This window comes from Anomaloglossus baeobatrachus, chromosome 1 (assembly GCF_048569485.1).
Source record: "Anomaloglossus baeobatrachus isolate aAnoBae1 chromosome 1, aAnoBae1.hap1, whole genome shotgun sequence".
Lineage (NCBI taxonomy): Eukaryota > Metazoa > Chordata > Amphibia > Anura > Aromobatidae > Anomaloglossus > Anomaloglossus baeobatrachus.
In genome coordinates, this window is record NC_134353.1 from 286,121,576 (window position 1) to 286,148,696 (window position 27,121).

The following is a 27,121-nucleotide window of genomic DNA, read 5'->3' on the forward strand; positions in this document are numbered from 1 at the left end:
ATGGTGGAGGCAACGTGATGGCATGGGCATGCATGGCTTTCAATGGCACTGGGTCACTTGTGTTTATTGATGACATAACAGCAGACAAGAGTAGCCGGATGAATTCTGAAGTGTACCGGGATATACTTTCAGCCCAGATTCAGCCAAATGCAGCAAAGTTGATCGGACGGTGCTTCATAGTACAGATGGACAATGACCCCAAGCATACAGCCAAAGCTACCCAGGAGTTCATGAGTGCAAAAAAGTGGAACATTCTGCAATGGCCAAGTCAATCACCAGATCTTAACCCAATTGAGCATGCATTTCACTTGCTCAAATCCAGACTTAAGACGGAAAGACCCACAAACAAGCAAGACCTGAAGGCTGCGGCTGTAAAGGCCTGGCAAAGCATTAAGAAGGAGGAAACCCAGCGTTTGGTGATGTCCATAGGTTCCAGACTTAAGGCAGTGATTGCCTCCAAAGGATTCGCAACAAAATATTGAAAATAAAAATATTTTGTTTGGGTTTGGTTTATTTGTCCAATTACTTTTAACCTCCTAAAATGTGGAGTGTTTGTAAAGAAATGTGTACAATTCCTACAATTTCTATCAGATATTTTTGTTCAAACCTTCAAATTAAATGTTATAATCTGCACTTGAATTCTGTTGTAGAGATTTCATTTCAAATCCAATGTGGTGGCATGCAGAGCCTAACTCGCGAAAATTGTGTCACTGTCCAAATATTTCTGGTCCTAACTGTATTTCTCTGTGTTTGTACAGTGCCTACAAGTAGTATTCAACCCCCTGCAGATTTAGCAGGTTTGATAAGATGCAAATAAGTTAGAGCCTGCAAACTTCAAACAAGAGCAGGATTTATTAACAGATGCATAAATCTTAAAAACCAACAAGTTATGTTGCTCAGTTAAATTTTAATAAATTTTCAACATAAAAGTGTGGGTCAATTATTATTCAACCCCTAGGTTTAATATTTTGTGGAATAACCCTTGTTTGCAATTACAGCTAATAATCGTCTTTTATAAGACCTGATCAGGCCGGCACAGGTCTCTGGAGTTATCTTGGCCCACTCCTCCATGCAGATCTTCTCCAAGTTATTTAGGTTCTTTGGGTGTCTCATGTGGACTTTAATCTTGAGCTCCTTCCTCAAGTTTTCAATTGGGTTAAGGTCAGGAGACTGACTAGGCCACTGCAACACCTTGATTTTTTCCCTCTTGAACCAGGCCTTGGTTTTCTTGGCTGTGTGCTTTGGGTCGTTGTCTTGTTGGAAGATAAAATGACGACCCATCTTAAGATCCTTGATGGAGGAGCGGAGGTTCTTGGCCAAAATCTCCAGGTAGGTCGTGCTATCCATCTTCCCATGGATGCGGACCAGATGGCCAGGCCCCTTGGCTGAGAAACAGCCCCACAGCATGATGCTGCCACTACCATGCTTGACTGTAGGGATGGTATTCTTGGGGTCGTATGCAGTGCCATCCAGTCTCCAAACGTCACGTGTGTGGTTGGCACCAAAGATCTCGATCTTGGTCTCATCAGACCAGAGAACCTTGAACCAGTCTGTCTCAGAGTCCTCCAAGTGATCATGAGAAAACTGTAGATGAGCCTTGACATGACGCTTTGAAAGTAAAGGTACCTTACGGGCTCGTCTGGAACGGAGACCATTGCGGTGGAGTACGTTACTTATGGTATTGACTGAAACCAATGTCCCCACTGCCATGAGATCTTCCCGGAGCTCCTTCCTTGTTGTCCTTGGGTTAGCCTTGACTCTTCGGACAAGCCTGGCCTTGGCACGGGTGGAAACGTTCAAAGGCTGTCCAGGCCGTGGAAGGCTAACAGTAGTTCCATAAGCCTTCCACTTCCGGATGATGCTCCCAACAGTGGAGACAAGTAGGCCCAACTCCTTGGAAAGGGTTTTGTACCCCTTGACAGCCTTGTGACCCTCCACGATCTTGTCTCTGATGGCCTTGGAATGCTCATTTGTCTTTCCCATGTTGACCAAGTATGAGTGCTGTTCACAAGTTTGGGGAGGGTCTTAATTAGTCAGAAAAGGCTGGAAAAAGAGATAATTAATCCAAACATGTGAAGCTCATTGTTCTTTGTGCCTGAAATACTTCTTAATACTTTAGGGGAACCAAACAGAATTCTGGTGGTTTGAGGGGTTGAATAATAAATGACCCTCTGAATCAACTTTTCACAATTTAAAAAAAAAAAAAAGAAATAACATTCTTTTTTGCTGCAGTGCATTTCACACTTTCAGGCTGATCTACAGTCCAAATGTCACAATGCCAAGTTAATTCCGAATGTGTAAACCTGCTAAATCTGCAGGGGGTTGAATACTACTTGTAGGCACTGTATGTTATCCATTTTTGTAGTAAGGTGGATTCCATGGACTACAGCAATATCTCTGTACTATGACATAGCTGCATGTTTTTTTTTCTATAAAGAGGTAAACAAGGCAAGAAATTATTTTTTGTGTGTCTCTTTTTTTGGATTACTGTGTTAGTAATGACAGTGTCTGATAGACACGTCTCCATAACTAAGACCAGGGCTTGATACCAGTTGACATTACACAGCTGACATCAAGCCCAACTACCATTATCCCAATTACTACTGCATCAGATAAATTGGGAAAAGCCGAGGAAAAGAGTCAGAATTGGTGCATCTAAGGTGATGCGCCGCTTGTGAGCTGGCTGCGAGCTGGTGTTTTTAGGCTGAGAATGATTCAATAATCATGGACCTTTCCAGCATGATATCAGCTGTCAACTGTCTGCTTTACCTTTGCTGGTTATCAAAATGGGGGGAGGGGGAACCCACATTGTTTTTTTTATTTTAATTGTTTATTTGGTTAATCATTATAAAATCAATTTATCTATTATCGATCTATCATTGAATATCTTTAACACATAAAAAACCATTAATTTCAGTGTCATACATATTTTTCTGGAATGTGTCACACGGATGGTACATGGATGACACACTAGCTGATTGGAGAACTACAAGTCCTAGCTACACCAAGTGAGGGCTGCTGAGTGTGTGAAGGCTGCAGTAAAGCCTAAAGGGTGCAGTTAACTGCATGGTTAAACACAATATCATAGTTTAACACAAGAGCATAGTTTGGAGTTTTCCTTACAAGTTTTATATTGCGTTTCTCTGTACTGTTTATTCCCATTTACTATGTGATCCATGACAATGCTACCAGGTGTGCATATTTCAAGATGTATGCATGTCTTGAACAGACGTTCGTGGGTAAATATGTTTGTGCTCTATGTCAGCATCTTACATTTTTGGAAGCCCAGATAATGGATCTAAATCTGTAGCTTGCAACACTCAGGAGCATTGCAAACCTGGAAAGGCGTTTATAGCTCACTGAGTATGCGCTGTCTGGGACCAGTAATATGGAGGAGGGTGGAGGTGGGGAATGTCAGGATCCTGAAGTAGTAAGCTGGGTAACAGTTAGAAAAAGGGGTAGGGGGAAAAGTGTCAGAGAGCCTAGTCCTGACCTGGCACAACCTAGTAAGTATGTCTGTTTGGCTGATATTAGGAATGAAGGCTTCCAGCAACCAGGAAAACGACTGCTAAAGGTACGAGGGATATAAGAGTGGAGCAAAGGCCAGACAGCTGTAGGTGGTAGGCAGGTACCTCTATAATTAGGCGGACAGAGTATTCTGACAAGGAGACCAAGAATGCCGAAAAGTGTGTTGTCTGCAGGGTGCTCAGGTTTGGCATATTGAAAATTGGATAGACAGATTGCTGGATAGGGCTTGGAAAAACCCAGTGGTCATAGTGCACATTGCTACCAGTGACACAGATAGAGATAGGTGGAAGATCCTTAAAAATGATTACAGGGAACTAGGAAAGAAGCTGAAGTCCAGGACCTTCAAGGTGGTATTTTCAGAAATACTACTGGTGCCACAGGGTGATGGGTGGAGTACTCCAGTTTGCAATGGTTAAAGAAATGCCTCCCCTGAGTGGGAAGAATGTTAATTTTACTGTTTTAACAAAGAAAAAAAAATAATGTTAACCTACATTACTCTTTTGCAGCCCGAGATCGTGCTGTGTTTAACCAAGGGGGAATGTAGCGACCCTGAATCCCTCAGGGCACTACTAGATACTGCACCTTGACAAAGATGCAGGGCCTACCCCCAGGGACCTGGAAGACCAGTGCTGGTACCACCAAAACACATAACATTCCTAGTTTCCCACTCCCCATTAGGGATGACTGACTAGTCCGGGACCCAATAAATGGCCACCCAGAGATGGAGCCAGTCCAGTCCACTAGCCGACAACTTGGTGGGAGGGGACAGAAAGACAGACAGACACTCAGTGGAGTCCAGTAGTGGCAGTCGAAGGGGACGGATGTGTCTCCAGAAGGGGTCATGTAACAGTGACCTAGGTGGCAAGGAGAGTGGTTGCCAGGGAGGGTACAGCCAGGAACAAGAGCCCTGGAACAAGAGCACCGACAGGGCACAGAGCCCTAGGTTAGGCGACAGCTTCGGGCAACCTGACAAACAGCTGCACAGTGAGGGGACCTTCACGGACCTTACTGACCCAAGAATCCGGGGGCACCAGCAGTAAAGATTGAGCCAGGGAAAGGAAAAGAACACCGACCCTACAGGGTTTGCACTGCTCGCTGTATGGATAAGAGACTGCCGACAGACAGTAAGGAACCCGCAGACGCTCCAATCTTCGAGGTCCCACCAACCAGTGAGAGGTGCCGGGGAAAGAGACTACCAGGTCACCACACTGGCACTGGGAAAAAAGGGACCAGGGGTCTGAACCAGCCATCCACAATGCCACAACTCAACATCACTTTGAGTAAAACAGAAGTTGCACTGCATCCCCATCATGTAATCTCCCTTTTTTCTGCGACGGATCCCACCATCCACTCCCTGGGGCTCGGCCCTACTTGCGAAGGGCCTACCATCCAGGCTGCCACCACCATCAGCCCCAGTGGTAACAAACTGTGCAGCGGTGGTTCCATCACCATAACCTCAACCTGCAAGTGGCGTCACAATACAAACTCTTTCAATTCCCCTGTATATAATCCCTTTTAAAAAGTGTCCCCAGGATCATGGAACTGGGAGTCGGCCTTTACACAACCGTGACACAGCATATATATGGCCCGGGACCGAGTACCACATAGCCCTGGGCAAAACATATGACTCACCTAACGTTACATATCATTATATAAAAAACACCATAAGCGCTGATATTGGCATTCTGAATATGCAACTGCACATGTCTAAGTGCATTAGAGCAAACAGCCAATGAAAAGGGTATTAGAAATGCTGGTAAAGCAGTCCATACACCACACACACTGCCTTTTATCCGCAGTAGCCTCTTTTTACGACATGGAAGCGGTTATACAGTATATAGGTTACAGGTATGTGTGCTTTAATATGGTTCTACTTTTAATTTATTTATCTAGGAGGCTGCATGGCACATGAAATACATAATATAGAGTAGGACCCCCTATTGAGATTTGACGTGAAGTGGCAGGGGTGGCTCAAATAATTTTTCAATTATTTGCTAAATATCTCATTTGTATTTTAGTACAGTTGGAATAATTCCGTGAATTTGCACTTTTATATGATGCATGCCACTCTCAGATCGTGCTGGCTTCCCTTTCTTTGTTTGATTGTAGTTATGCTACATTGGTCTGGTGGCTGACCACCACCATTACCATGCATGCCTGACTTTGGTTTGCACTATATTCCTCCTGTAGGTAGCTGTTCACATTCAGCTGCCTCACCCTTTTTCCACAGGCAATGTTAATTAAGCACCATACTTGGGCCTGATCTGCATTGATTTATGGTTGCTGGTATGGCACTGTGAAGGTCAGTACTGATATTGTCCGGGCGTGTGTGGCATCTGCTGCGCACGCTGGGACCTGGACTGCCTTTTATCTGCAGTGTCCTCTTTTTGCGACATGGAAGAGATTATATATAGGTTACGAGTAGGTGTGCTTCAATATGGTTGTCCTTTTAATTTATTTTTCTAGGAGGCCGCATGGCATATGAAATACACAATATAAAGTAGGACCCCCTATTGAGATTTGCCGTGAAGTGACAGGGGTGGCTCAAAGAATTGATCAATTATTTGCTAAAAATCTAATTTTGTATTATAGTACAGTTGGAATAAATCTGTGAATTTGCACTTTTTATATGATGCATGCCACTCTCAGATCGTGCTGGCATCCCTTTCTTTTTCACACGCACTGAATAGTAGTGGTTGTCATCTTAGTTGTGGCATATATGATTATAAAACAGCGCATGTGCTGTGTACGCTGAATAATAGCAAACACTATCTAGGATATTGTATATAGAGTAGAACAGAAGCGCATGTGCAGTACGTACTGAGTAGGCACAAGCACCATCTTAACTAAATTACATCATGCCACATATTTATAAGGTAGCCCCAATATTCAAAATCCTTACATAAAACCCTTTAGGAAAAGAATATCATTTCTTTAAACAGACATTGGTCACGATATTTGCATGTACATATACAATGATGTCTACATAATTATTATTTTTAACATAGCAATGACCAAAATTAAATTTTCAATGGACAAGCTTATAAATAAATCATAGAATGAACAAATTCCCACCTCATGGCATACAAACCACCCTTTTTCAGGGAATGGTACTGAATGTCCAGAGTACATGTGGCTTTAGTTTGGGACCTCTCAGACCTAGTCTTCTGGCCACATCCCAAAGAGGTAATCATGGGTGTAAACTATTTAATCTGACCTCTATGTTCCAATCTCTGGTGACCAATATAGAGCAATAGAAATTTAATTGGTAAAATACACTTTCTTTGGTAAAGAAAAATTGTGTAGAAAAAAATTTGATTAAAAAAGTTATTTTTTATAAATATGATATATTTCAAATGGATGAGTCAGCAATTTTCTACTCCTCTAAATTCACTTATGATCTGTGAAAAAAGATAAAGATGAATAATTGTTGGGTATTAAAAACGTATTTAAATATATATTTTGTTTAAAAAGCTTATAATTCAACATATATTCTTACACGATATTTCTATAAAATAGCTGTAAAGCTACCACTAGGGGATGCTGGGACTCAAGTGAAGGAAGAACATCTGAGTGCAATAAGACACAGGCCCACAAAAGGTCGCTGACACAAGCATAAGGATAGTCAATCAGACAAAGTCTATGCCGGGATGTCACTTCTGTACCGAGAGGTAAACAAGCCAAAGTCAAAGAACAAAACTGAGCTCGGAGCCCGAGAGAACAAGTAAGCACAGGGGAGGGAGCAGAGGTCGGGCCACGGAACGGGATCAGGGTCAGGAGAACAGGTATGACAGACCACGCAGGAGGGATGGAGGTCAGGGAGAACAGGTACGCACAGAGGAGGGAGTGGAGGTGAGGACACAAAACAGAACCATAGTCAGGAAGGCTGGGAAGTCGGGCCGGGCAGGAGGGATGGAGGTCTGGGAGAACGATGCTGGGTAGCAGGACTTGATCAGAGTACACTCACAGGAACCAGTGGCATACTTCAGAGCAGGAACTATTACAAGCAGCGTCCCGGAACTAACAATACTAAGATATGGCAGCGTCACCTCTGGAACGAGGCACGACCGAACAGACCCCTCCCCTCGGACCTAACCTCAGAGACAACATACATGCACTGGCTCTGCAGAATCTAAGCCATGCTAAAATCATGACAATAGCATTAATCTTAAATTTAACTGTGAGGCCATTTGGCTTCAGCTTATTTAACCTACATTTAACACTTCAATTATTTGTGTTTTAATAAGGGTATCTTGTCGCCACCACTTCTTTAAGGAGGAGCAAAGTCAGTAATTTGAAATATAAGTTGTTTCTTTGTATGGTTCATCTCTATAAAGTGTGTAGAGATTGGAAGATCCAGTCTCTTCTTCCTTATGGTATATCAGTGATGAATAATTTTGGATTTGAAATCCCAAGTAGTTTCAATGACCTGCCATAAGAAATAAGGATCTTGAAGGAGATAAATTACATACTAAGAATTGCATGTCAAATAATGTTTTATCTCATAACTAGTATTGGTAACAGGATGAATAAAATTGGTGCCTTTTAACATGTGAGAGCAATTTGTCCATAATCAGGGGAAGCAACCTTTGTTTAAAATTTTCAAGCAGCTTATTGACAGTATTAAAGGATTCACTTCTGTCCCTAACAATCCTTTGTACACAAACAATTTGGCTATATCGATATGACTGTACCATCCTCTTTGGATAATGACTATCATCATGAAAAAGATGATTTTTATCAGTTGATATTACATGTAAGGAAATAGTCAATTTTCCATTATCCTTTCTCACATCCTTGTGAGTAAATCTTCAGTAAAGACTCCCTGTTTCACTCGGACTTTGCCTGTTTGAATTCCTTTCAGCCTGCACCTGATTCAGCTCCACAGTAACCAGCAGTGTTCCTGCATTGTGTACCACATCCAACACCAAGAGGTCTCATAGTCTGTTCCTGCACTATCCACCTGATCCAGCACCTAGAGGACACTGGGGTTTACCCTACCTGCGGAGGGGGTTAACACACTTGCTGCTGATTCCATCAGCCCCAGTCCCTCATAAGCAGAAGTGGCGGAACCTATTCCCTTGCCGGACTACCTCAGGTGGTGTCACAAACATTAACTTTATTATCCCTTTTAAATAGCCCTGCCATTTCAATAAGCATCCCCAGGGCACGGGACCGGGCAACGGCCACCAGAGTGACATTCCCAATTGTTACTGCTCAGAACCAAGTACCCCCATCCCTGGGCAACACACGCTCACTGCCTCATATACTACGTACCAACAAGGTGGAAATCTACCTTGCATATAGTGGAGAGACTCTGTTAGCAGCAGCAGGCAATAGTGGAGTTTCAGCTGCAGCACGCACGGCAGAATCGCTTTGTGGACCAACACCACTTCACTGCCAATGAGGGGGCCTCAATGCAAGAACTGTATACCATGTTGTGTTGCTTTGAATACTCTACCAACATGGCTAGCGCTGATGATGCCATAATCAGCATCACTATACCAATTTTATGCCTGCTGGAAAAAATGGTAGAGGCTATAGCGGTCTTCACACGCTGCGACATCACTAGCATCGGCTAGCGATGTCGAGAGCGATAACACCCGCCCCGTCGTACGTGCGATATTGTGTGATCGCTGCCGTAGCAAACATTATCGCTATGGCAGCGTCACATGCACATACCTGTACAGCGACGTTGCTATGACCGCTGAACAATCCCTCCCTCAAGGGGGAGCTGCTTTCGGCGTCATAGTGACGTCACTGCGGCGTCACGAAGCGGCCGGCCAATAGAAGTGGAGGGGTGGAGCTGAGCGGGACGTAATATCCCACCCACCTCCTTCCTTCTGCATTGCCGGTAAGGAGATGTTTGTCGCTCCTGCAGTGTCACACATAGCGATGTGTGATGCCGCAGGAATGACGAACAACATCGCTAATATGCAATTAACGCTTTTTTGAATCAGGACGACCTCTCCGTGGCGAACGAGTTTGGCCACTTTTGCGATTGACTAAGGTCGCTCGTACGTGTCACATGCTGCGATGTCGTTAACGTCGCCGGATGTGCGTCACAAACACCGTGACCTCGACGATAATACGTTAACGATATCATAGCGTGTAAAGCCCGCTTATGACGGAGGCTATGTTTCACTGTCAAGTAAAGCATTAAAAATGGTTCAATAAAAAGACACAGTCTTTTAACTTTTATGTAAAAATATTTTAATAACTGTAAAGTTAAAAAGTTATGTTTTGAAATAGGGATGAAGTAAACGAAATTAATATCAGAAATTTCCATAATTTTTCATTATACAACAAATAGTTTTTGTTTTAAATAAAATCAGTATCCTCCTTCAGTGTCAGTATGAGTTCTTAAAGTCCCATTTTTTTCACTAAATATTCAGATTCTTGATTCTTCAGCACATCATCTCTTTTGTCAGCTGAAACCTATAATTTAAAAATTTTGAATTTATATTTATACGGCTGAAGGTGGAAGCAATCCATGACCAGAGAATCAATTTGTTTTAGAAAACAGCTCTATAAATTATTACAAAATTGTTTAGATTGTAAATGACAAAATAAAACTTAGGCTGCAGTTAAGAATAGAAGAATCTCAAAATCAACTTTGCTTTAGCGACATTCAAATTCTTTATGGTTACTTTGTCACCTTAAAATAATAGATTCTCTTACTTTACTGTAGTTTGTACTCTGGATCAGTAGCTATAGGTGACGCAGAGGTAGGAGCTACACCGAGGTTCCAAAGAAGGTGACAGTATTATAAATGGAATATGGTGGGTACAAGTTCTATATTGGGGCCCAGAAGTTGCAATAAATTTCTATGCTTACAGTAACCACAGTGGGTAGTTAAAAGATAGAGTGGACCTAATTTAAATTAGGACATTTGGGGGTCAAATCAAGGTTTCACAAAGAATAAAAAAGTGCCGCTTCATAATGTACAAGGTTAGTTCTTCATTACAGGTGTTGTCTGATGTGAACCCTTCCCTCTTCTTCACCTGCTTAACCCCTTAATGACCGCAGGCCATAAAATTACGTCCTAGAGGTCATAACGTTACTGCCCGCGGTCTCCTGGAAGCAGCATGCTGCGATCGGCGCACATCTCAGCTGATTTTCACAGCTGAGATGTGTGCCTGCTAGGCACGAGCAGAATCGTTATCTGCTCGTGCCGTTTAACCCCTGTAATGGCGCTGTCAATATATGACAGCGCTATTATAAACGTGATCGCGGAAAAGTTTTACTTACCTCCCGATACCGGAAGTCACGTGACATGATCACGTGACTTCCGATGGTTGTCATGGTAGCACAGGGTCATGTGATGACTCCTGTGCTAGACATGAACTACTTTCACTTTCGCTTTCCACGGAGGGCAGGGAAGCAGAAAGTGCACGTATCTGCTGTTTACAGCTGTGTTGCTGTGATCAGCAGATAGTGCAGAATGATTGGATTGCTGATCGCAATAGCCCCCTAGGGGGACTAGTAAAATAAAAACAAAAAGTAAAAAAAAAGTTTTAAAAAATTTAAAAAAAACAAAAAAACATAAAAGTTCAAATCACCCCCCTTTCGCCCCATTGAAAATTAAAGGGTTAAAAAATAAAAGATATACACACATTTGGTATCGCCGCGTTCAGAAACGCCCGATCTATCAAAATATAAAATCATTTAATCTGATCAATAAACGGCGTAGCGACAAAAAATTCCAAACGCCAAAATTACGTTTTTTTGTCGCCACAACTTTTGCTCAAAATGCAATAACAGGCGATCAAAACGTAGCATCTGTGCAAAAATGGCACCGTTAAAAACGTCAGCTCGAGTCACAAAAAATAAGCTGTCACTGAGCCATAGATCCTGAAAAATGAGAGTTCTACGGGTCACGGAATATGGTGTAAAACGTGCGCCACTTTTTTCAGACAAACTTCTGAATTTTTTTAACCCCTTATATAAAAGTAAACCTATACATGTTTGGTGTCTACGATCTCGCACTGACCTGAGGCATCACACTCACACATCAGTTTTACCATACAGTGAACACAGTGAATAAAATATCTCAAAAACAATAGTGCTATCACACTTTTTTTGCAATTTTTCTACATTTGGAATTTTTTTGCCATTTTCCAGTACACTATATGGTAAAACCTATGGTTTCATTGAAAAGTACAGCTCGTTCCTCAAAAAATGAGCCCTGACATGACCATATTGACTGAAAAATAAAAAAGGTTACGTCTCTTAGAAAAAGAATGGCGGAAAAAAAAGCGGAAAGCGAAAAATTGGCCATTCGTGAAGGGGTTAAAGGAGTTATCCAGTCTAAAACCATATGTCTACAGTTACTATGTGTTACTCTATGTGACTGTATATTTATGAGTCCTCACAACACATTCACTTTGCACTGTGAGGATTCTCCGGTGTCAGAGTTGGAATTGGTGGTCATGTGTATGCAAATATGCAATATACACACTTCCATGAAAAATCTGACTACATGTACTCACTTAATGCAAGTGTATTCAGTGAGGCCGAGCACATCTAGTCAGATTCTAGGAGTGTGTATATCACATACTTGCGGCCACAACACCGCCATTCCCAGCTCTGACACCGGTGAATCCTCACAGTGCACAGTGTGTGTGATGTGAGGATTCACAAGTTGCGTCACATAGAGCGACACGTAGAGTGACTGCAGACTTGTGGATTTAGACCGGACAACGCCTTTAGCTGTTTTTCTAGGCTTATTTTTGTTATGATTATTAACATAAAACTTGTTTCTTCGTCATTAACGATGCATGTGAATTTTGGCAATGTGCAGACAATTTGTCTTTCCATGCTGTTCACTCTAATTACACAAAATCTTATTCTTTGGTTGGTATTTTAAATTTATGAGCTATTCAAACTGTGTATTCATTACCGGCTGATCTCCACACTGCCTACTCTATCTGTCTACATTATTTAACCTGATACCTGTGTTGAAATTATTTTTTTACCTGTCTATAACTTTCCAATAAAAACATATTTAAAAAAATAGGTGGTCTCCAAGTGAAATGAAAATTTTCATACAGGAATTTATTCATCTAAAATAATAAGCAATACTCACCTGTCTGAAACAACCCAATCTGTTGTGGTAGTCTCTGCTGTGAGAGGAAGTGATGATGTCCCATTCTTTGAACATCTGACTCCTGTTTGGCCACAGTGGTTAGATAACTGGAATGGGTTATCTTCAGATGCACAAATGATGATGCATAGTAAGATGATTGAATGAGATGTCATCACTTACGGTCCAAGCAGAGACCCACAAGGTAGCTTGTGGTGGGGCAGTGACGGTTCAGCCACGTGAGTTTTGCTTCATCATTAAATGCCTCTGAGAAATTGTATTTTATCATTTATTGAACTTGAACAACTGCAGCCACATCAGTGCTTGTCAACATGTCAGGAATGTTGTGAAGTTGCATGATTCCCTCTGACCCCCCTTAGCCCTAAAAATACCTTTATAAAATCCCCCACCCTATATGTAAATTGTCCTGTCAGGTCCGATGGGCATCCTAATTTGCGCCTCCTGTCTCTCCTTTCAATCTCCTCCTGTGCTGATTGACGAGGATGACACATTGGGTGCCATCCACGTATGCGGGCAAAGTCTACATATTCTCGGCTCGCACAGGCGCTTTTTGCTCTACCCTGCACAAACAGGTGAGTTTTCTGCACAGGCGTGAGATTTTGCCCGGTGATGTGGATGAAGTGGGTGACGTCATCCACATTGCAGGGCAAAATCTGTTGCCTGCACAGAAATCTCATCAGTTCACGCAGGCACACCTATGTTTTTGACTCTGCCCGCAATAGGACAGAGTGAAGTGCGGCTGTACGATTTGGGAATATGTCTGTGCAAGTGCAAGATTTTTCTCGTCTACATGGATGCCGTCTTAAGCATCAGCCACGTCAATCAGCACAGGAAGATGGCAAAAGCGAAGTGAACCTGTGCGAGCAGGGAATATGGCGCTTTTGCCTGCCTGTGTGGATGGCGCTCGAGATGTCATCTACTTCAATCAGCAAAGGAAGAGGGCGAAAGAGGAGACAGGAGGTGCAGATTAAGAGGCCCATCAGACCAGACCAGACAATTTATATAAAGGGAGAGAGATTTTATAAAGGTATTTTTGGGGGGTACAGGGGAGTGAGGGGGTAATGTACACCTTTATAGTATGCAGCACAGGAGCTGCTTAAGGTGCTAGTTTTAGTTTAGAAGGCTATTTGGGACATTGGTCAGGAACGGTCAGAATAATTACATAGGAGACTGGAGAATCTGATTATATCAGTAAGGACAGAGTCACACTTGCGAGTGATCCCTGCCAGTCTCGCATTGGCATCATCCAACACTGCCGCACACTCTCCTGACAGGAGCGGGTTGGCTGCATGTATTTCTATGCAGCTGAAAAGCTCCAGTCAGGAGAGTGTAAGGCCTGTGGCCGTTCTGGGTGATGCGATACGAGACTGGCGGGGGTTACTCGCAAGTGTGACTCTGGCCTAACCGTTCAATACCACAAGATTGCCCAGATGACTGCTTCAGAGTGGAAAGCAGCATTGCTCTAAATTTATTTTCTCATTGCCGATCAAACTGCTGATTTGCCCAGGGACTTGTTTAGAAAGCTATTTTTACACACTGTAGCATCATGATATTGCATAAAAGGGTTGGCAACTACTTTTTTTCCTTTCAGCCTATCCATGCCATAATCAGTATCTGATCAGTGGGGGGTATGTTACCAGCACCGTCACTGTGTAGCTATTACTGGTATCAGTGGTAGCCCGAAATAGTTAGCTGCTGCCCCAACACAAAAGCTCCATAATTCCTATAGTAACCATTGATGGGTACTGCAGATCCACCCCCAATTCAAAAGAATGTGGATCTGTTGTGGTATGTAGCCGAAGCTAATATAATTTTGACAAGGTGGCAGTGTTCCAGCAACATTCAAGAACTTGCAACTGGCACTGGTAACAGCTGATCTGTGGGAGAGCCAGGTTTCAAAAAGCCACCACTCAGATTTTGATGGCCTATCCTTACTATAGGTCATTGAGAAGAAAGTAGTGGCCAACCTCTTTAAGTAGTTAAAACTCTGCTGACAACTTCCCTTCAACTCACCATTATTTGGTATGTGGTGATTTTCCAGCTATTTCATTGTCTTTTTTTAAGGGATAATAAGAAGTAGATGGATTCTAAACCAAAAAAGTGAAATATGTTATGTGATTTTAAACACTGAAAATAAAACAAGCTATAATATAAGCAAGAAAGAAATTTAATGGCATTCAATTAACGCTGCATATTAATTTAGCAGCAGCCTTAACTATTCTATGTAGGAAATAAAATATAATGTTTAACTCTGAGCCAAAGTTTTGAACACAATGTTGAGACACCCTCGCCCACACAAAAATCTTTCATTTTTTTTTTTTTTAAATGCACAGAATGTCATAAAAGCCTCCCAGCACACCAACTTATGATCCACGACTTCTGTATTCTTCATTATTTATGAATTTGTTTCAATGCTTTAGGCTCCAAATCATGATTTTTATGTTACGATTTATCATCCTAGAATCACATAGTTATTAAGTTCTGTAAATATTAATAATGTTATGCTATAATGCAAAAACTTTTTGTTACATTCTGCTACAAAAATGTAAAAAAGATGTTTGAGACTTGGAACATCACATTCTAAAATTCATCGGGTAAAGATTTGAAAATGTATCTCTTCATTTAAAGGGGTTGTCCACTACTCAGATAACCCCTTCTCAATGTGAGTGTTTGACCAACATTATAAATAAAAACACATGCTCAACTCCAATGCCAGTGCCATTCCAGTGGTGCCAGCACTTATATGAAGCTGATAAATCACGCGATCCTTGTACCCAATCAAAGTTGACTTGCCCTGCATTGGGACGTATATAAAAGACATAGGAACTGAGCAGCCAGCCACATTTTTGGCTTCCACTTGACATTAAATTTGTTTGAAGGAGGAGAAAGAGAATTCAATGTTGATTGGCATGAAGGCTCTTGTGCTATAACAGCTTCACGTGAGCTCTGGGAGAGCGAGTGCCGATACCACTGTAATGGAGGTGAGTAACAGTGTTGTTATTTTAACTTGGACAAGCACTCAGATTGCGAAAGGGTTATCCTAATAGTTGACAACTCCTTTCATGTATATTAGTACCCCTATACAGTATGTCACAAAAGTGAGTACACCGCTCACATTTTTTAAATATTTTATTATATTTTTTCATGAGACAATCCTGAAGACAAGACACTTTGATACAATGTAAAGTAGTCAGTGTACAGCTTGTTTAACAGCATTTATTTGGTGTGCCCTCTAACTAACTCAACACACAGCCATTAATGTCTAAACCGCCGTACACCAATAACTAAAAATGGCCAAATTGTGCCCAATTAGCCATTTTCACCTACAGACTCTCTCATACTGGTCACTGAAAGTTCAACATGGCATTTCATGGCAAAGAATACTCTGAGAATGTAAAAAAATAATTGTTGCTTTACAAAATGTTTGCCCAGGCTATAAGAAGATTGCAAAACCTCTGAAACTTAGCTGCAGCACAGTGGCTAAGACCATACAGTGGTTTAACAAGACAGATTCAACAAAGAACAGACCTCTTTATGGTCTAGCAAATAAGTTGAGTGAACCTCCTCAGCATCATATCCACAGGTTGCCTTTTCAAAATAGATGTATGAGTGCTGTCAGCATTGCTGCAGAGGTAACAGGGGTGGTGGGTCAGCCTGTCAGTGCTCAGACCATACGCTGCACAGTGCATCAAATTGGTCTGCATGCTGTTGTTCCAGAAGGAAGCCTCTTCTAAAGATGGTGCATAAGAAAGTCAGCAGCTTCCTGAAGTTTGGAAACTGAGCCACTGGGCTGTAAGCCAACATGATATCAACCCCAAACACACCTTAAAGATGGCCACTGTTTTGCTAAAGTGTAAGAATGCAGGATTGGCCAAGCATGTCTCCAAACCTAAACTCTTTTTAGCATCTGTGGGGAATCCTCAAACAGAAGGTAAAGTTGCACAAGTTCTCTAACATCCACCTGCTCCATGATATCATCATGGAGGAGGGGAAGAGGATTCCAGTGGTTCCTATGGCGCTCTAATAAACTCCAATCCCGAGAGAGTAAAGGAAGTGTTTAAATATGGTGGCCAAACAAAATAGATACTTTAGACACAATTTGTCCATTTTCACCTAGTGGTGGACTCACTTTTGTTGCCAGCAGTTTTGACATAAATGGCTGTGTGTTATTTGGAGTGCAAACCAAATTTAAACTGTTATATGAGCTGTAAACTGACTTCCTTACATTGTAACAAAGTATATCTTCATTGTTGTCCCATGAAAAATATAATAAATATTGACAAATATATCAGGGGTGTACTCACTTTTGTGATAAACTGTAGGTATATACACTACAGTTCAAAAGTTTAGGGTCACTTAGATATTTCCTTAGTTTTGAAAGAAAAGCACATTTTTTTCAATCAAGCTAACATTAAATTAAACAAAAATACACTCTATACATTGTTAATGTGGTAAATGACTACTCTAGCTGCAAACGTCTGTTTTTTTAATGCAATATCTACATAAGTGTACAGAGACCAATTTCCAACAATCACCACTCCAGTATAATGGTACATTGTGTTTGCTAACTGTGTTAGAAGGCTAATGGATGATTAGAAATTCCTTGAAAACCCTTGTGCAAGTATAGGGTGCTTTACACGCTGCAACATCGCTAACAATATATCGTTGGGGTCACGGTGTTTGTGACGCACATCCGGCGCCGTTAGCGACATTGCAGCGTGTGACAGCTAGGAGCGATGACCAACGATCGCAAAAACGTCAAAAGTCGTTGATCGTTGACACGTCGCTCCTTTTCATAATATTGTTGGTCGTGCATGCCGCTGGTTGTTTGTTGTTCCTGCGGCATCACACATCGCTATGTGTGACACCGCAGGAACAACGAACATCTCCTTACCTGCGTCCACCGGCAATGAGGAAGGAAGGAGGTAGGCGGCATGTTCCGGCCGCTCATCTCTGCCCTACTCTGCTATTGGGCGGCCGCTTAGTGACGCACTGTGACGCTGAACGAACCTCCCCCTTAAAGGAGAGATTATTCGGTGTCTCCAGCGACGTCGCTAAGCAGTTATGTGCGTGTGACACAGCCGTAGCGATATTGTTCGCTACGGCAGTGATCACCCCCATGACGAAAAAGCGATGTGGGTGGATGCTATCACGCACGACATCGCTAGCTATCGCTAGCGATGTCGCAGCGTCTAAAGCACCCTTCTGTTAGCATAGCTGAAAACAGTTTTGCTGATTAGAGAAGCTATAAAACTGACGTTCCTTTGAGCTAGTTGAGAATCTGAAGCATTACATTTGTTGGTTCCATTAAACTCTCAAAATGGCCAGAAAAAGAGAACTTTCTTGTGAAACTCGACAGACTATTCTTGTTCTTAGAAATGAAGGATATTCCATGCGAGAAATTGCCAAGAAACTGAAGATTTCCTACAATGGTGTGTACCACTCCCTTCAGAGTAGAGCACGAACAGGCTCTAACAGAGTAGAAAGAGAAGTGGGAGGCCCCTCTGCACAACTGAGCAAGAAGGCATGTACATTACAGTCTCTAGTTTGAGAAATTGATGCCTCACAGGTCCTCAACTGGCAGCTTCATTAAATAGTACCCGCAGAACACCAGTGTCAACATCTACAGTGCAGAGGCGACTCTAGGATGCTGGCCTTCAGGGCATAGTGGCAAAGAAAAAGCTATATCTGAGACTGGCTAATAAAAGGAAAAGATTAATATGGGCAAAAGAACACAGACATTGGACAGAGGAAGATTGGAAAAAAGTGTTATGGACAGACGAATCAAAGTTTGAGGTGTTTGGATCACACAGAAGAACATTTGTGAGATGCAGAAAAACTGAAAAAAATACTAGAAGAGTGCCTGACGCCATCTGTCAAGCATGGTGGAGGTAATGCTATGGTCTGGGGTTGCTTCTGTGCTGGTAAAGTGGGAGATTTGTACAAGGTAAAAGGGATATTGAATAAGGAAGGCTATCACTCCATTTTGCAACGCCATGCCATACCCTATGGACAGCGCTTGATTGGAGACAATTTCATCCTACAACAGGACAATGACCCAAAGCACACCTCCAAATTATGCATGAACTACTTAGGGAAGAAGCAGGCAGCTGGTATTCTAGCTATAATGAAGTGACCAGCTCAGTCACCAGATAAAAACCCTATTGAGCTGTTGTGGGAGTAGCTTGACCGTATGGAATGCAAAAAGTGCCCATCAAGCTAATCCAACTTGTGGGAGGGGCTTCTGGAAGCATGGCATGAAATATCGCCAAATTACCTCATGAAGTTAACAGCTAGAATGCCAAAGGTCTTCAAAGCTGTAATTGCTGCAAAGGGAGCATTCTTTGACGAAAGCAAAGTTTGAAGGAGAAAATTATTATTTCAAGTAAGAATCATTATTTCTAACCTAGTCAATGTCTGGACTATATTTTCTATTCATTATGCAACTCATTTGATAAATAAAAGTATGATTTTTCATGGACAAGACAAAATTGGGTGGGTGACTCCAAACTTTTGACCTGTAGTGTATATATATATATATATATGCAATCTCGAGCAAAAAGGTAACAATGTTTTGAACTTTATCCAACCATCCACTACAGGTTTGAAAGTGAGACTACCTTCATTTTATAGTGAGTCATCTTGACTATTTCATACAGAAGTTTGACTTGCCACTATTTAGCATATGTTTAGTTATGCATTTAGTTATGCAGATTCTTGTCATATCACTGTATTGTTACTGAGTTGCTTCTTAAAATCTAAATTTAATTTTTTATTATTCTGATAGTATTTTGTAAATCCACCTTCGGCTTTCAACACTGTCTGAATCCTTCTGGGCATGCTCTTGATCAAATCTAAGCATGTCTCGACCAAAATCTGATCCCAGGTCTCTATTACACATTTCTACATACAGCTTTGTCATGAATTTTACCACAAATGTTCAATTGGGTTGAGGTCTGCTGACTGTGGGGGCCAATACAGCACCTCTACTTCATTGTTATTGAACCATTTCTTTGCCAATCTTATCTTATCCTTTGGGTTGTTGTTCTGCTGGAGCACTATGTCGTCTTTTTCATACCTATAGTACTTGAGTGTATGAAGTAACTCATCTTGTAGGATACTCACATATCACACATAGCTCAGCATATAGCCCAGAATTTAGACCACCATCGATCCTGGTCGAGTATTCAACACCTTTGGCTGTGAAACAATCCCAGATCATCAGGCTTCCTGCACTGAACTTGACCGTTCCTTACATTTTTGATCTGTTAGGCCTTTTTACATTGTTTCTTACAGACCTATTTGCACCCATCAAAGCCTAGTCTATTGACTTTCATCTCATCGCACCAAATGACCTGTCTCCAATCTTTCCTACTTTTTTGCAAACTTGAGCAAAGGAATCTTATCATGATATTGATCACTTTTTTTTGGGCCACCATTCCAGACTTGCATAATCTGCATTGCATGGTGCTTGCATAGATGTCTGTGATCTCACTATTAGGACGCACACAAGCCAGCTTCAGTGCCATGTTTGTTACATCAGAACTGACTTGTTGACTACGATATTTTTCTTGGATGTCCACGTCTTGCTTTTTGATTGCATGGACTTTGTTTCATATTCTTTCAACTGTTACGGCACTCACATGATGCAGTTTGGCATTTTTATTGGCTGAGAGACTGCTATCGGTGAGCTGGATGATGTACTCTTTTCTTGGGAAATCTTCTTCATGGCTGCCTCTTGATTCACACCAGTGACCTTTCACTTGGAAATCAACTTATTAACACATTAAGCTATTAGGGAATGTGAGAACATGTTGTAACAGTTAGCTACAGTAAAGGCCCCTTTACACACTGCAACATCGCAAACGACATCGCTGTAACGTAACCGGTTTTGTGACGTAATAGCGACCTCCCCAGTGACATTGCAGTGTGTGACACGCATCAGCGACCTGGCCCCTGCTGTGAGGTTGCTGATCACTACACATCTCTCAGGACCATTCTTTGGTCCTTTGTTTCCCGCTGTGCAGCATGCATCGTTGTGTTTGACACCGTTACAGCGACTTCGTTAGCGACTTCCCTTTCAAAAAGCTGCTTCTTGAAAGGGAAGTCGCTAACGAAATCGCTGTAACGTCCCCAATGACTAGCTAGGTCGTTCTGCAGGTCCGTATCGCTGTTGCGTCATTTTCCAGGTATGCCTTTTTGACAGCTCACCAGCGACTCACCAGAGACTTTGTAGCGATCCCGGCCAGGTTGGGATCGCTAGTGGGATTGCTAGAAAGTCTCAGTGTGTAAAGGGGCCTTAAAGGTACACACACATAACGAGATCGCTAGCAAGATCGCAGCTGAGTCACGGTTTCTGTGATGCAGTAGCGATCCCGTTAGCGATCTTGTTATGTGTGACACCTACCAGCGATCAGGCCCCTGCTGTGAGATCTCTAGTCGTTGCAGAATGGTCCAGGCCATTTTCTTCAAAGGCGATGTCCTGCTGGGCAGGACACATCGCTGTGTTTGACAATGTGTGACAGGGTCACAGTGACTGCTGAGATCGTTATACAGGTCGCTACTGCGACCTGTATTGTTCCTGCATCACTGGTAAGATCTGACTGTGTGACATCTCCCCAGCGACCTCCCAGCGACTTACCTGCGATCCCTATCAGGTCGCATCGTTTTCGGGATCGCTGGTAAGTCGTTGTGTGTGACTGGGCCTTAAGAAAAATATTTTTCCACTATCAGAAACAAAAAAATAGCAGTGCAGTCATAAGATGTGAATCTGCATATTTAATCATATGTTAAAAAGTTGCAAGTCAAATTTATGCATGAGATAGTCAAGATGATTGTCTATACAATGATTGTAGTCTCACGTTCAAGCTGTAGTGGCTGGTGAGATATGGAGCCTGAAAGTAAAAAGTTCAATACATTGTTACTCAATTGCTCATCACTCTACAACTCCAATTCTCCAAAAGTCAGGATGCTGTGCAAACGTTCTCCCATTGTGTAGTAGCACATCTTTTTACAACAGCCTGAAAACATCTGGAAAATGAGAAGACTAATTGCTGGAGTTTAGGGTGAGGAATGTTGTGCCCTTCATGTCTAAAGTAGCATTCTAGCTGCTCAAAAGTCCTTGGTCTTTGTCAGATATTTTACTTTATAATGTGCCAAATATTTTGTATAGCTGAAAGGTTTGGACTGCAGGTGGCCAGTTCATCATGAAAACTCTTCTTCTGTAAAGCCATGTAGTTGTGTAAAATGCAATATAGCATTGTCTTGCTAAAATATGCAAAGCCTTCCCTGAAATAGACATTATTGGCATAATAGTATATGTTCTTCTAAAATCTCTATATAATGCTCAGCATCGATGGTGCATTTCAAGATGTGTAAGCTGGCCATGAGATAGGTACTATTGGAACCCTATGCAATCACAGATACAGGTTTTGTAAAATTAACCCTCCAGCTTTTATTAACCCTTTCCCAACTTTTTTGAGGTTTTTTGCAGCCATCATTTTCTATATCAGTATTTTTTTTTTAGATTAAATGGAATAATGCCTAACTTTCATCTTCTGATATACTGTATGCATTCTATGTTCTGTTGAAAATAAACTATGCTTATAAGAGACTTCCATATCATTGGATTCTTGTTTTCTTTACCTTTTACCCAGGTGACATACTGTATTTACAAAGTCATTGCATATAGTTTTGGCACCCTTGAAATTGTAACAGAAAATGAAGTATTTCTCAAAGAAAATTATTGAAATTACACATGTTTTGTAATACACATGTTTATTTCCTTTATGTGTATTGGAATAACACAAAAAAGGGCAAATTAGACATAATTTTACAGAAAACCCCAAAAATGTGCAGGACAAAATTGCTTTCAGCCTTCCAAAATTGTGATTAAACAACTTTCCTTCAAACATGTGATGCTCATTCAGACTCACCTGTGGCAAGTAACAGGTGCAGGCAATATGAAAATCACAGCAGAAACCAGATAAAAGGGGAGAAGTTGATTTAATCTTTGCATTGTGTGTCTGTGGGTGCCACACTAATCATGGAGAACAGAAAGAGGAAAAGAGAACTATCTGAGGGCTTGAGAACCAAAATTGTTGAAAAATATCAAAAATCTCAAGGTTACAAGCCCAACTCCAGAGATCTTGATTTCCCTTTGTCTACAGTGCACAACATAATGAAGAACTGTACAACCCATGGCCATATAGCAAATCTCCTTGGATGTAGACAGCAGAGAAAATTTGCTGAAAGGTTACAACAAAGGATAGTCCTGATGTTGGATAAGCAGCCCCAACCAAGTTTCAAAGAAATTCAAGCTGTCAGGGTGCATAAGTGTCAGCGCAGGAAGACCCCACTTCTGACACAGAGACATACAAAAGCTATAAATCTTACACCAATCCAGGAGTAGTACCCAGAATAAAATAAATTTTGAATAACAACAAATATTTTTTAATAAATCATTATTAAAACGAGAATGTCAGACAAGGGTCACCCCTTGAATAAAGTCGCATGTGAGGGGTGCTTCTGGTCTTTGTTTTCTTACATTTACATCTCATGTGGCACTTGCCTTTACCTGTTCTGAGCCTTGCAGCGCTGTGTTTGGGTCTTGTCCTCTTGTGTTGCATTAGGTTTTTTCCTTTGTATCTGTACTTAGTCTTATTAGCTGCATTTTGGACTTAGATCATCCCTTATAACACTGACCTTATGCTGCATTTTTGCATTAGTTGATGACTCAATTTATTTATTGATCTCGGTAGGAATTTTTCTACAGTGTATGGTGACTATCTGTCCCTTTTGATGTCAATTATTTGGTAATCATTTGCTCCATCATATTCCTACAGTCTGGTCATTTATACGTTATTTATCATTACAATAATTTTCTGCAACTGTCTTTTTCTATGTTTTGGACTTTCTGTGTGTGATCCATGCCTGGACTGATATTCTGTTTTTAATATTTAAAAAAAAAAATTGTTAATATTCGTTCAAAAAATAATTACTTTTTATTCTATCTACTACTCCTGGATTGTTATAGAATTTATTCTAGCTGGGAAGGTCTTTAATGCTGATAGTCTTTCAGTTTCTGGCAAAAAAACGCTAGACTGCAGTTTTCCGAAATCCTTCTGGGAAAGTGTTTTGTGGACAGATGAGATCAAGATAGAGCTTTTTGGGACAGCACATCATTCAGAGACCAAGATAAAGCTTTTTGGGAAAGCACATCATTCTACAGTATACCGAAAACAGAATGAGGCCTACAAACATAAGAACATAGTACCTACAGTCAAATATGGTGGAGGATCAAAAATGTTTTGGGGTTGTTTTGCTGCCTTTTGGACTGGGTGCCTTGACTGTGTGAAAGGCATCATGAAATCTGAAGATTATTAGATGATTTTGGGTTGCAATATAGTGTCCAGTGTGAGAAAGCTGGGTTTTCTTACTAGGTCATCATTTTCCAACAGGATAATGACCCCAAACATACTTCAAGAAGCACCCAGAAATGGATGGAACTAAGGTACTGAAGAGATTCTGAAGTGGCCAGAAATGAGTCCAAATCTAAATCCCATTGAACACCTGTGGTAAGATCCCAAATTGCTGTTGGGAGAAGGCACTCTTCAAATATGAGATACCTGGAGCAGTTTGCAATTCCAGTTGAAAGGTGTAAGATACTTGTTAATGGTTATAGGAAGCGATTGATTGCAGTTACTTATTCCAAATGATGTGCAACAAAATATTCAGTTGAGGGTGCCAACAATTTCGTGCAGCCCATTTTTGGATTATTGAGCGAAATTATGTCCAATTTGCCTTTCTCCTAGGAGTCATTTTCTGGAACAATTTCAAGAGTGCACTACAGTACACTACAGTTCAAAAGTTTGTGGTCACCCAGACAATTTTGTCTTTTCCATGAAAAATCATACTTTTATTTATCAAATGAGTTGCATAATGAATAGAAATATAGTCCAGACATTGACTAGGTTAGAAATAATGATATTTACTTGAAATAAGAATTTTCTCCTTCAAACTTTGCTTTCTTCAAAGAATGCTCCCTTTGCAGAAATTACAGCTTTGAAGACATTTGGCATTCTAGCTGTTAATTTAGTGAGGTAATCTGGAGATATTTCACCCCATGCTTCCAGAAGCCCTTCCCACAAGTTGGATTGGCTTGATGGGCACTTTTTGCATACCATACGGTCAAGCTGCTCCCACAACAGATCAATAGGGTTTTTATCTAGTGACTGGGCTGGCCACTCCATTACAGCTAGAATACCAGCTGGCATTTTGCATGTACTATTTAAAGAAGCTGCCAGTTGAGGACCTGTGAGGCATTGATTTCTCAAACTAGAGACTCTAATGTACTTGACTTGTTGCTCAGTTGTGCAGCGGGGTCTCCCACTTCTCTTTCTACTCTGTTTAGAGCCTGTTTGTGCTCTCCTCTGAAGAGAGTAGTACACACACCGTTCTAGGAAATCTTCAGTTTCTTGGCAATTTCTCGCATGGAATATCCTTCATTTCTAAGAACAAGAATAGTCTGTCGAGTTTCACAAGAAAGTTCTCTTTTTCTGGCCATTTTGAGAGTTTAATGGAACCAACAAATGTAATGCTTCAGATTCTCAACTAGCTCAAAGGAAGGTCAGTTTTATAGCTTCTCTAATCAGCAAAACTGTTTTCAGCTGTGCTAACATACTTGCACAAGGGTTTTCAATGGATTTCTAAACATCTATTAGCCTTCTAACACAGTTAGCAAACACAATGTACGATTAGAACATTGGAGTGGTATTTGTTGAAATGGACCTCTATACACCTATGTAGATATTGCATTAAAAACCAGATGTTTGCGGCTAGAGTAGTCCTTTATCACATCATTAGCAATGTATAGAGTGTATTTCTGTTTAATTTAATGTTACCTTCATTGAAAAAAAATGGGCTTTTCTTTCAAAAATAAGGAAATATCTAAGTGACCCTAAACTTTTAAAATGTAACATATATATACATACATACACACACACACGCACTCACTGGAGATCAAAATTAGAGAACAACACACAACTTCCTTAGTGTTAAGATCATTGTGAAGTCTTATGTGGTTATAAGCTAACATGAGTTAATTAGCAGTATTTTAAGCTTTTTTCATTAATTGAATTTTTTGAAAAGCACATAGTAAAAATTTAAATGAGATAAATGTAAAAGAACACTGAGCAAGATTAGAAACCACTTTCAGATAACTGCAAGTTATTGTTGTTAATCTGGCACCTGGTGCTAATTTCCTTAATTATCTGACAAACCCTAATTAACTGGCAGCCTAACTTTCCAGTTTGCACTGACTTTACAAAAATGGTGTGCTGTTCCAAAGTGACTGAAACCCTTCAGCAGCAGGTTGTCGAAATGAAGGCCAAAGGGGTGACCCTATCAGCCATAGCAAGAGAAGTAGGACATTCCAAGTCTGTTATTTTGAGAATATTGCATGTTTACATCACTTTTTAAGTCCTCCAAGAAGGTTAGCTGCCTTCACAAGAGAGGATAGGATAAAGCAAAGAATCTCTATTGGTAATCATTTCATCACTGCAGCTGGAATTGATTGGCATTTTAGCATTGAACAGGGTAAGGATCTGTCTTGTCATACAGTGTTACGATATTTAAGAGCATTTGGACTGAAAGCCCAGTCTGCGGTGACCAAACCTCTGATTAGCATAAAGAATCAAAAGGCAAGACTCACCTTTGGTGAGGTGCATGTTGTGTGGACAGAGGAGAAGTGGTCCATAGTTCATTTTATTGATGAAAGCAAGGTTGATTTATTTGGGTCTCATGAGAAATATAATGTTTGTCGACAAACTGGGGAAAGACTAAACCCAAAGTGTGTTAAGAAGTCAGTGAAAGGTGGTGGAGGAATTGTCACGGTTTTGGGGAATGTTTTCTGCAGCAGGAGTCGTACCTCTCATCCAACTACATGGCAGAGTGAAGGTAAGTGTGTCTCAGAACCTTCTTCATCAACACATGGTTCCTTACTTGCGTTCATCACTCAATCAGCCAGCAGTTTTCGTGCAGGACAATGCCCCCTGTCACTCAGCAACATGGTTAAAGCAGTTCCTTGAAACAGAAAACATTGAAGCAATGAAATGGCCAGCCCAGAGTCCTGATGTAAACCCAATAGAAAACCTCTGGAAAATCCTTGGTGGCAAAGTTTTGGCCACGAAACCCACAACAGTCAAAGAACAGTGGAAGAGACTGGAAGAAGAGTGGACCAAAGTCATACCAGAGCAGTGTGAGAGACTGGCGAGGACCTGTGCCGACAGACATGCTGAAGTAATTCAAAGTAAAGGCCTGTACCCTTCCACTGTACATAAAAATATTATAATTGGACAGTTGTGCTAATTTTCCTTTTACCTTCTATTTTCTTCAGAAAATTTTGTTATAATATTTCTCTGGGCTAAAGTCATTGTTGTTCTCTGATAATGATCATTATGTTTTGGGCAAAATAAAGGTTGTATGTTG

General features: G+C 41.1%; 1 protein-coding gene across 3 annotated transcripts in view; it reads right to left on the reverse strand.

Moving 5' to 3' along the window:
- The window catches only part of BANK1 (B cell scaffold protein with ankyrin repeats 1), a 1,061,267-nt gene that overhangs the window by 161,777 nt on the left and 872,369 nt on the right, over window positions 1-27,121 (reverse strand). For 2 of the 3 annotated variants that reach the window (XM_075350725.1, XM_075350707.1), the window contains exons 20-21: window positions 14,648-14,721; window positions 9,771-9,966 (exon numbers count right to left, since the gene is read on the reverse strand). In XM_075350725.1, the coding sequence (XP_075206840.1) occupies window positions 14,650-14,721 (72 nt within the window). In that variant the 3' untranslated portion in view covers window positions 9,771-9,966; window positions 14,648-14,649. Of the gene's footprint in view, window positions 1-9,770; window positions 9,967-14,647; window positions 14,722-27,121 lie in introns of those variants that run through there. The other variant, XM_075350716.1, reaches the window with a different exon arrangement.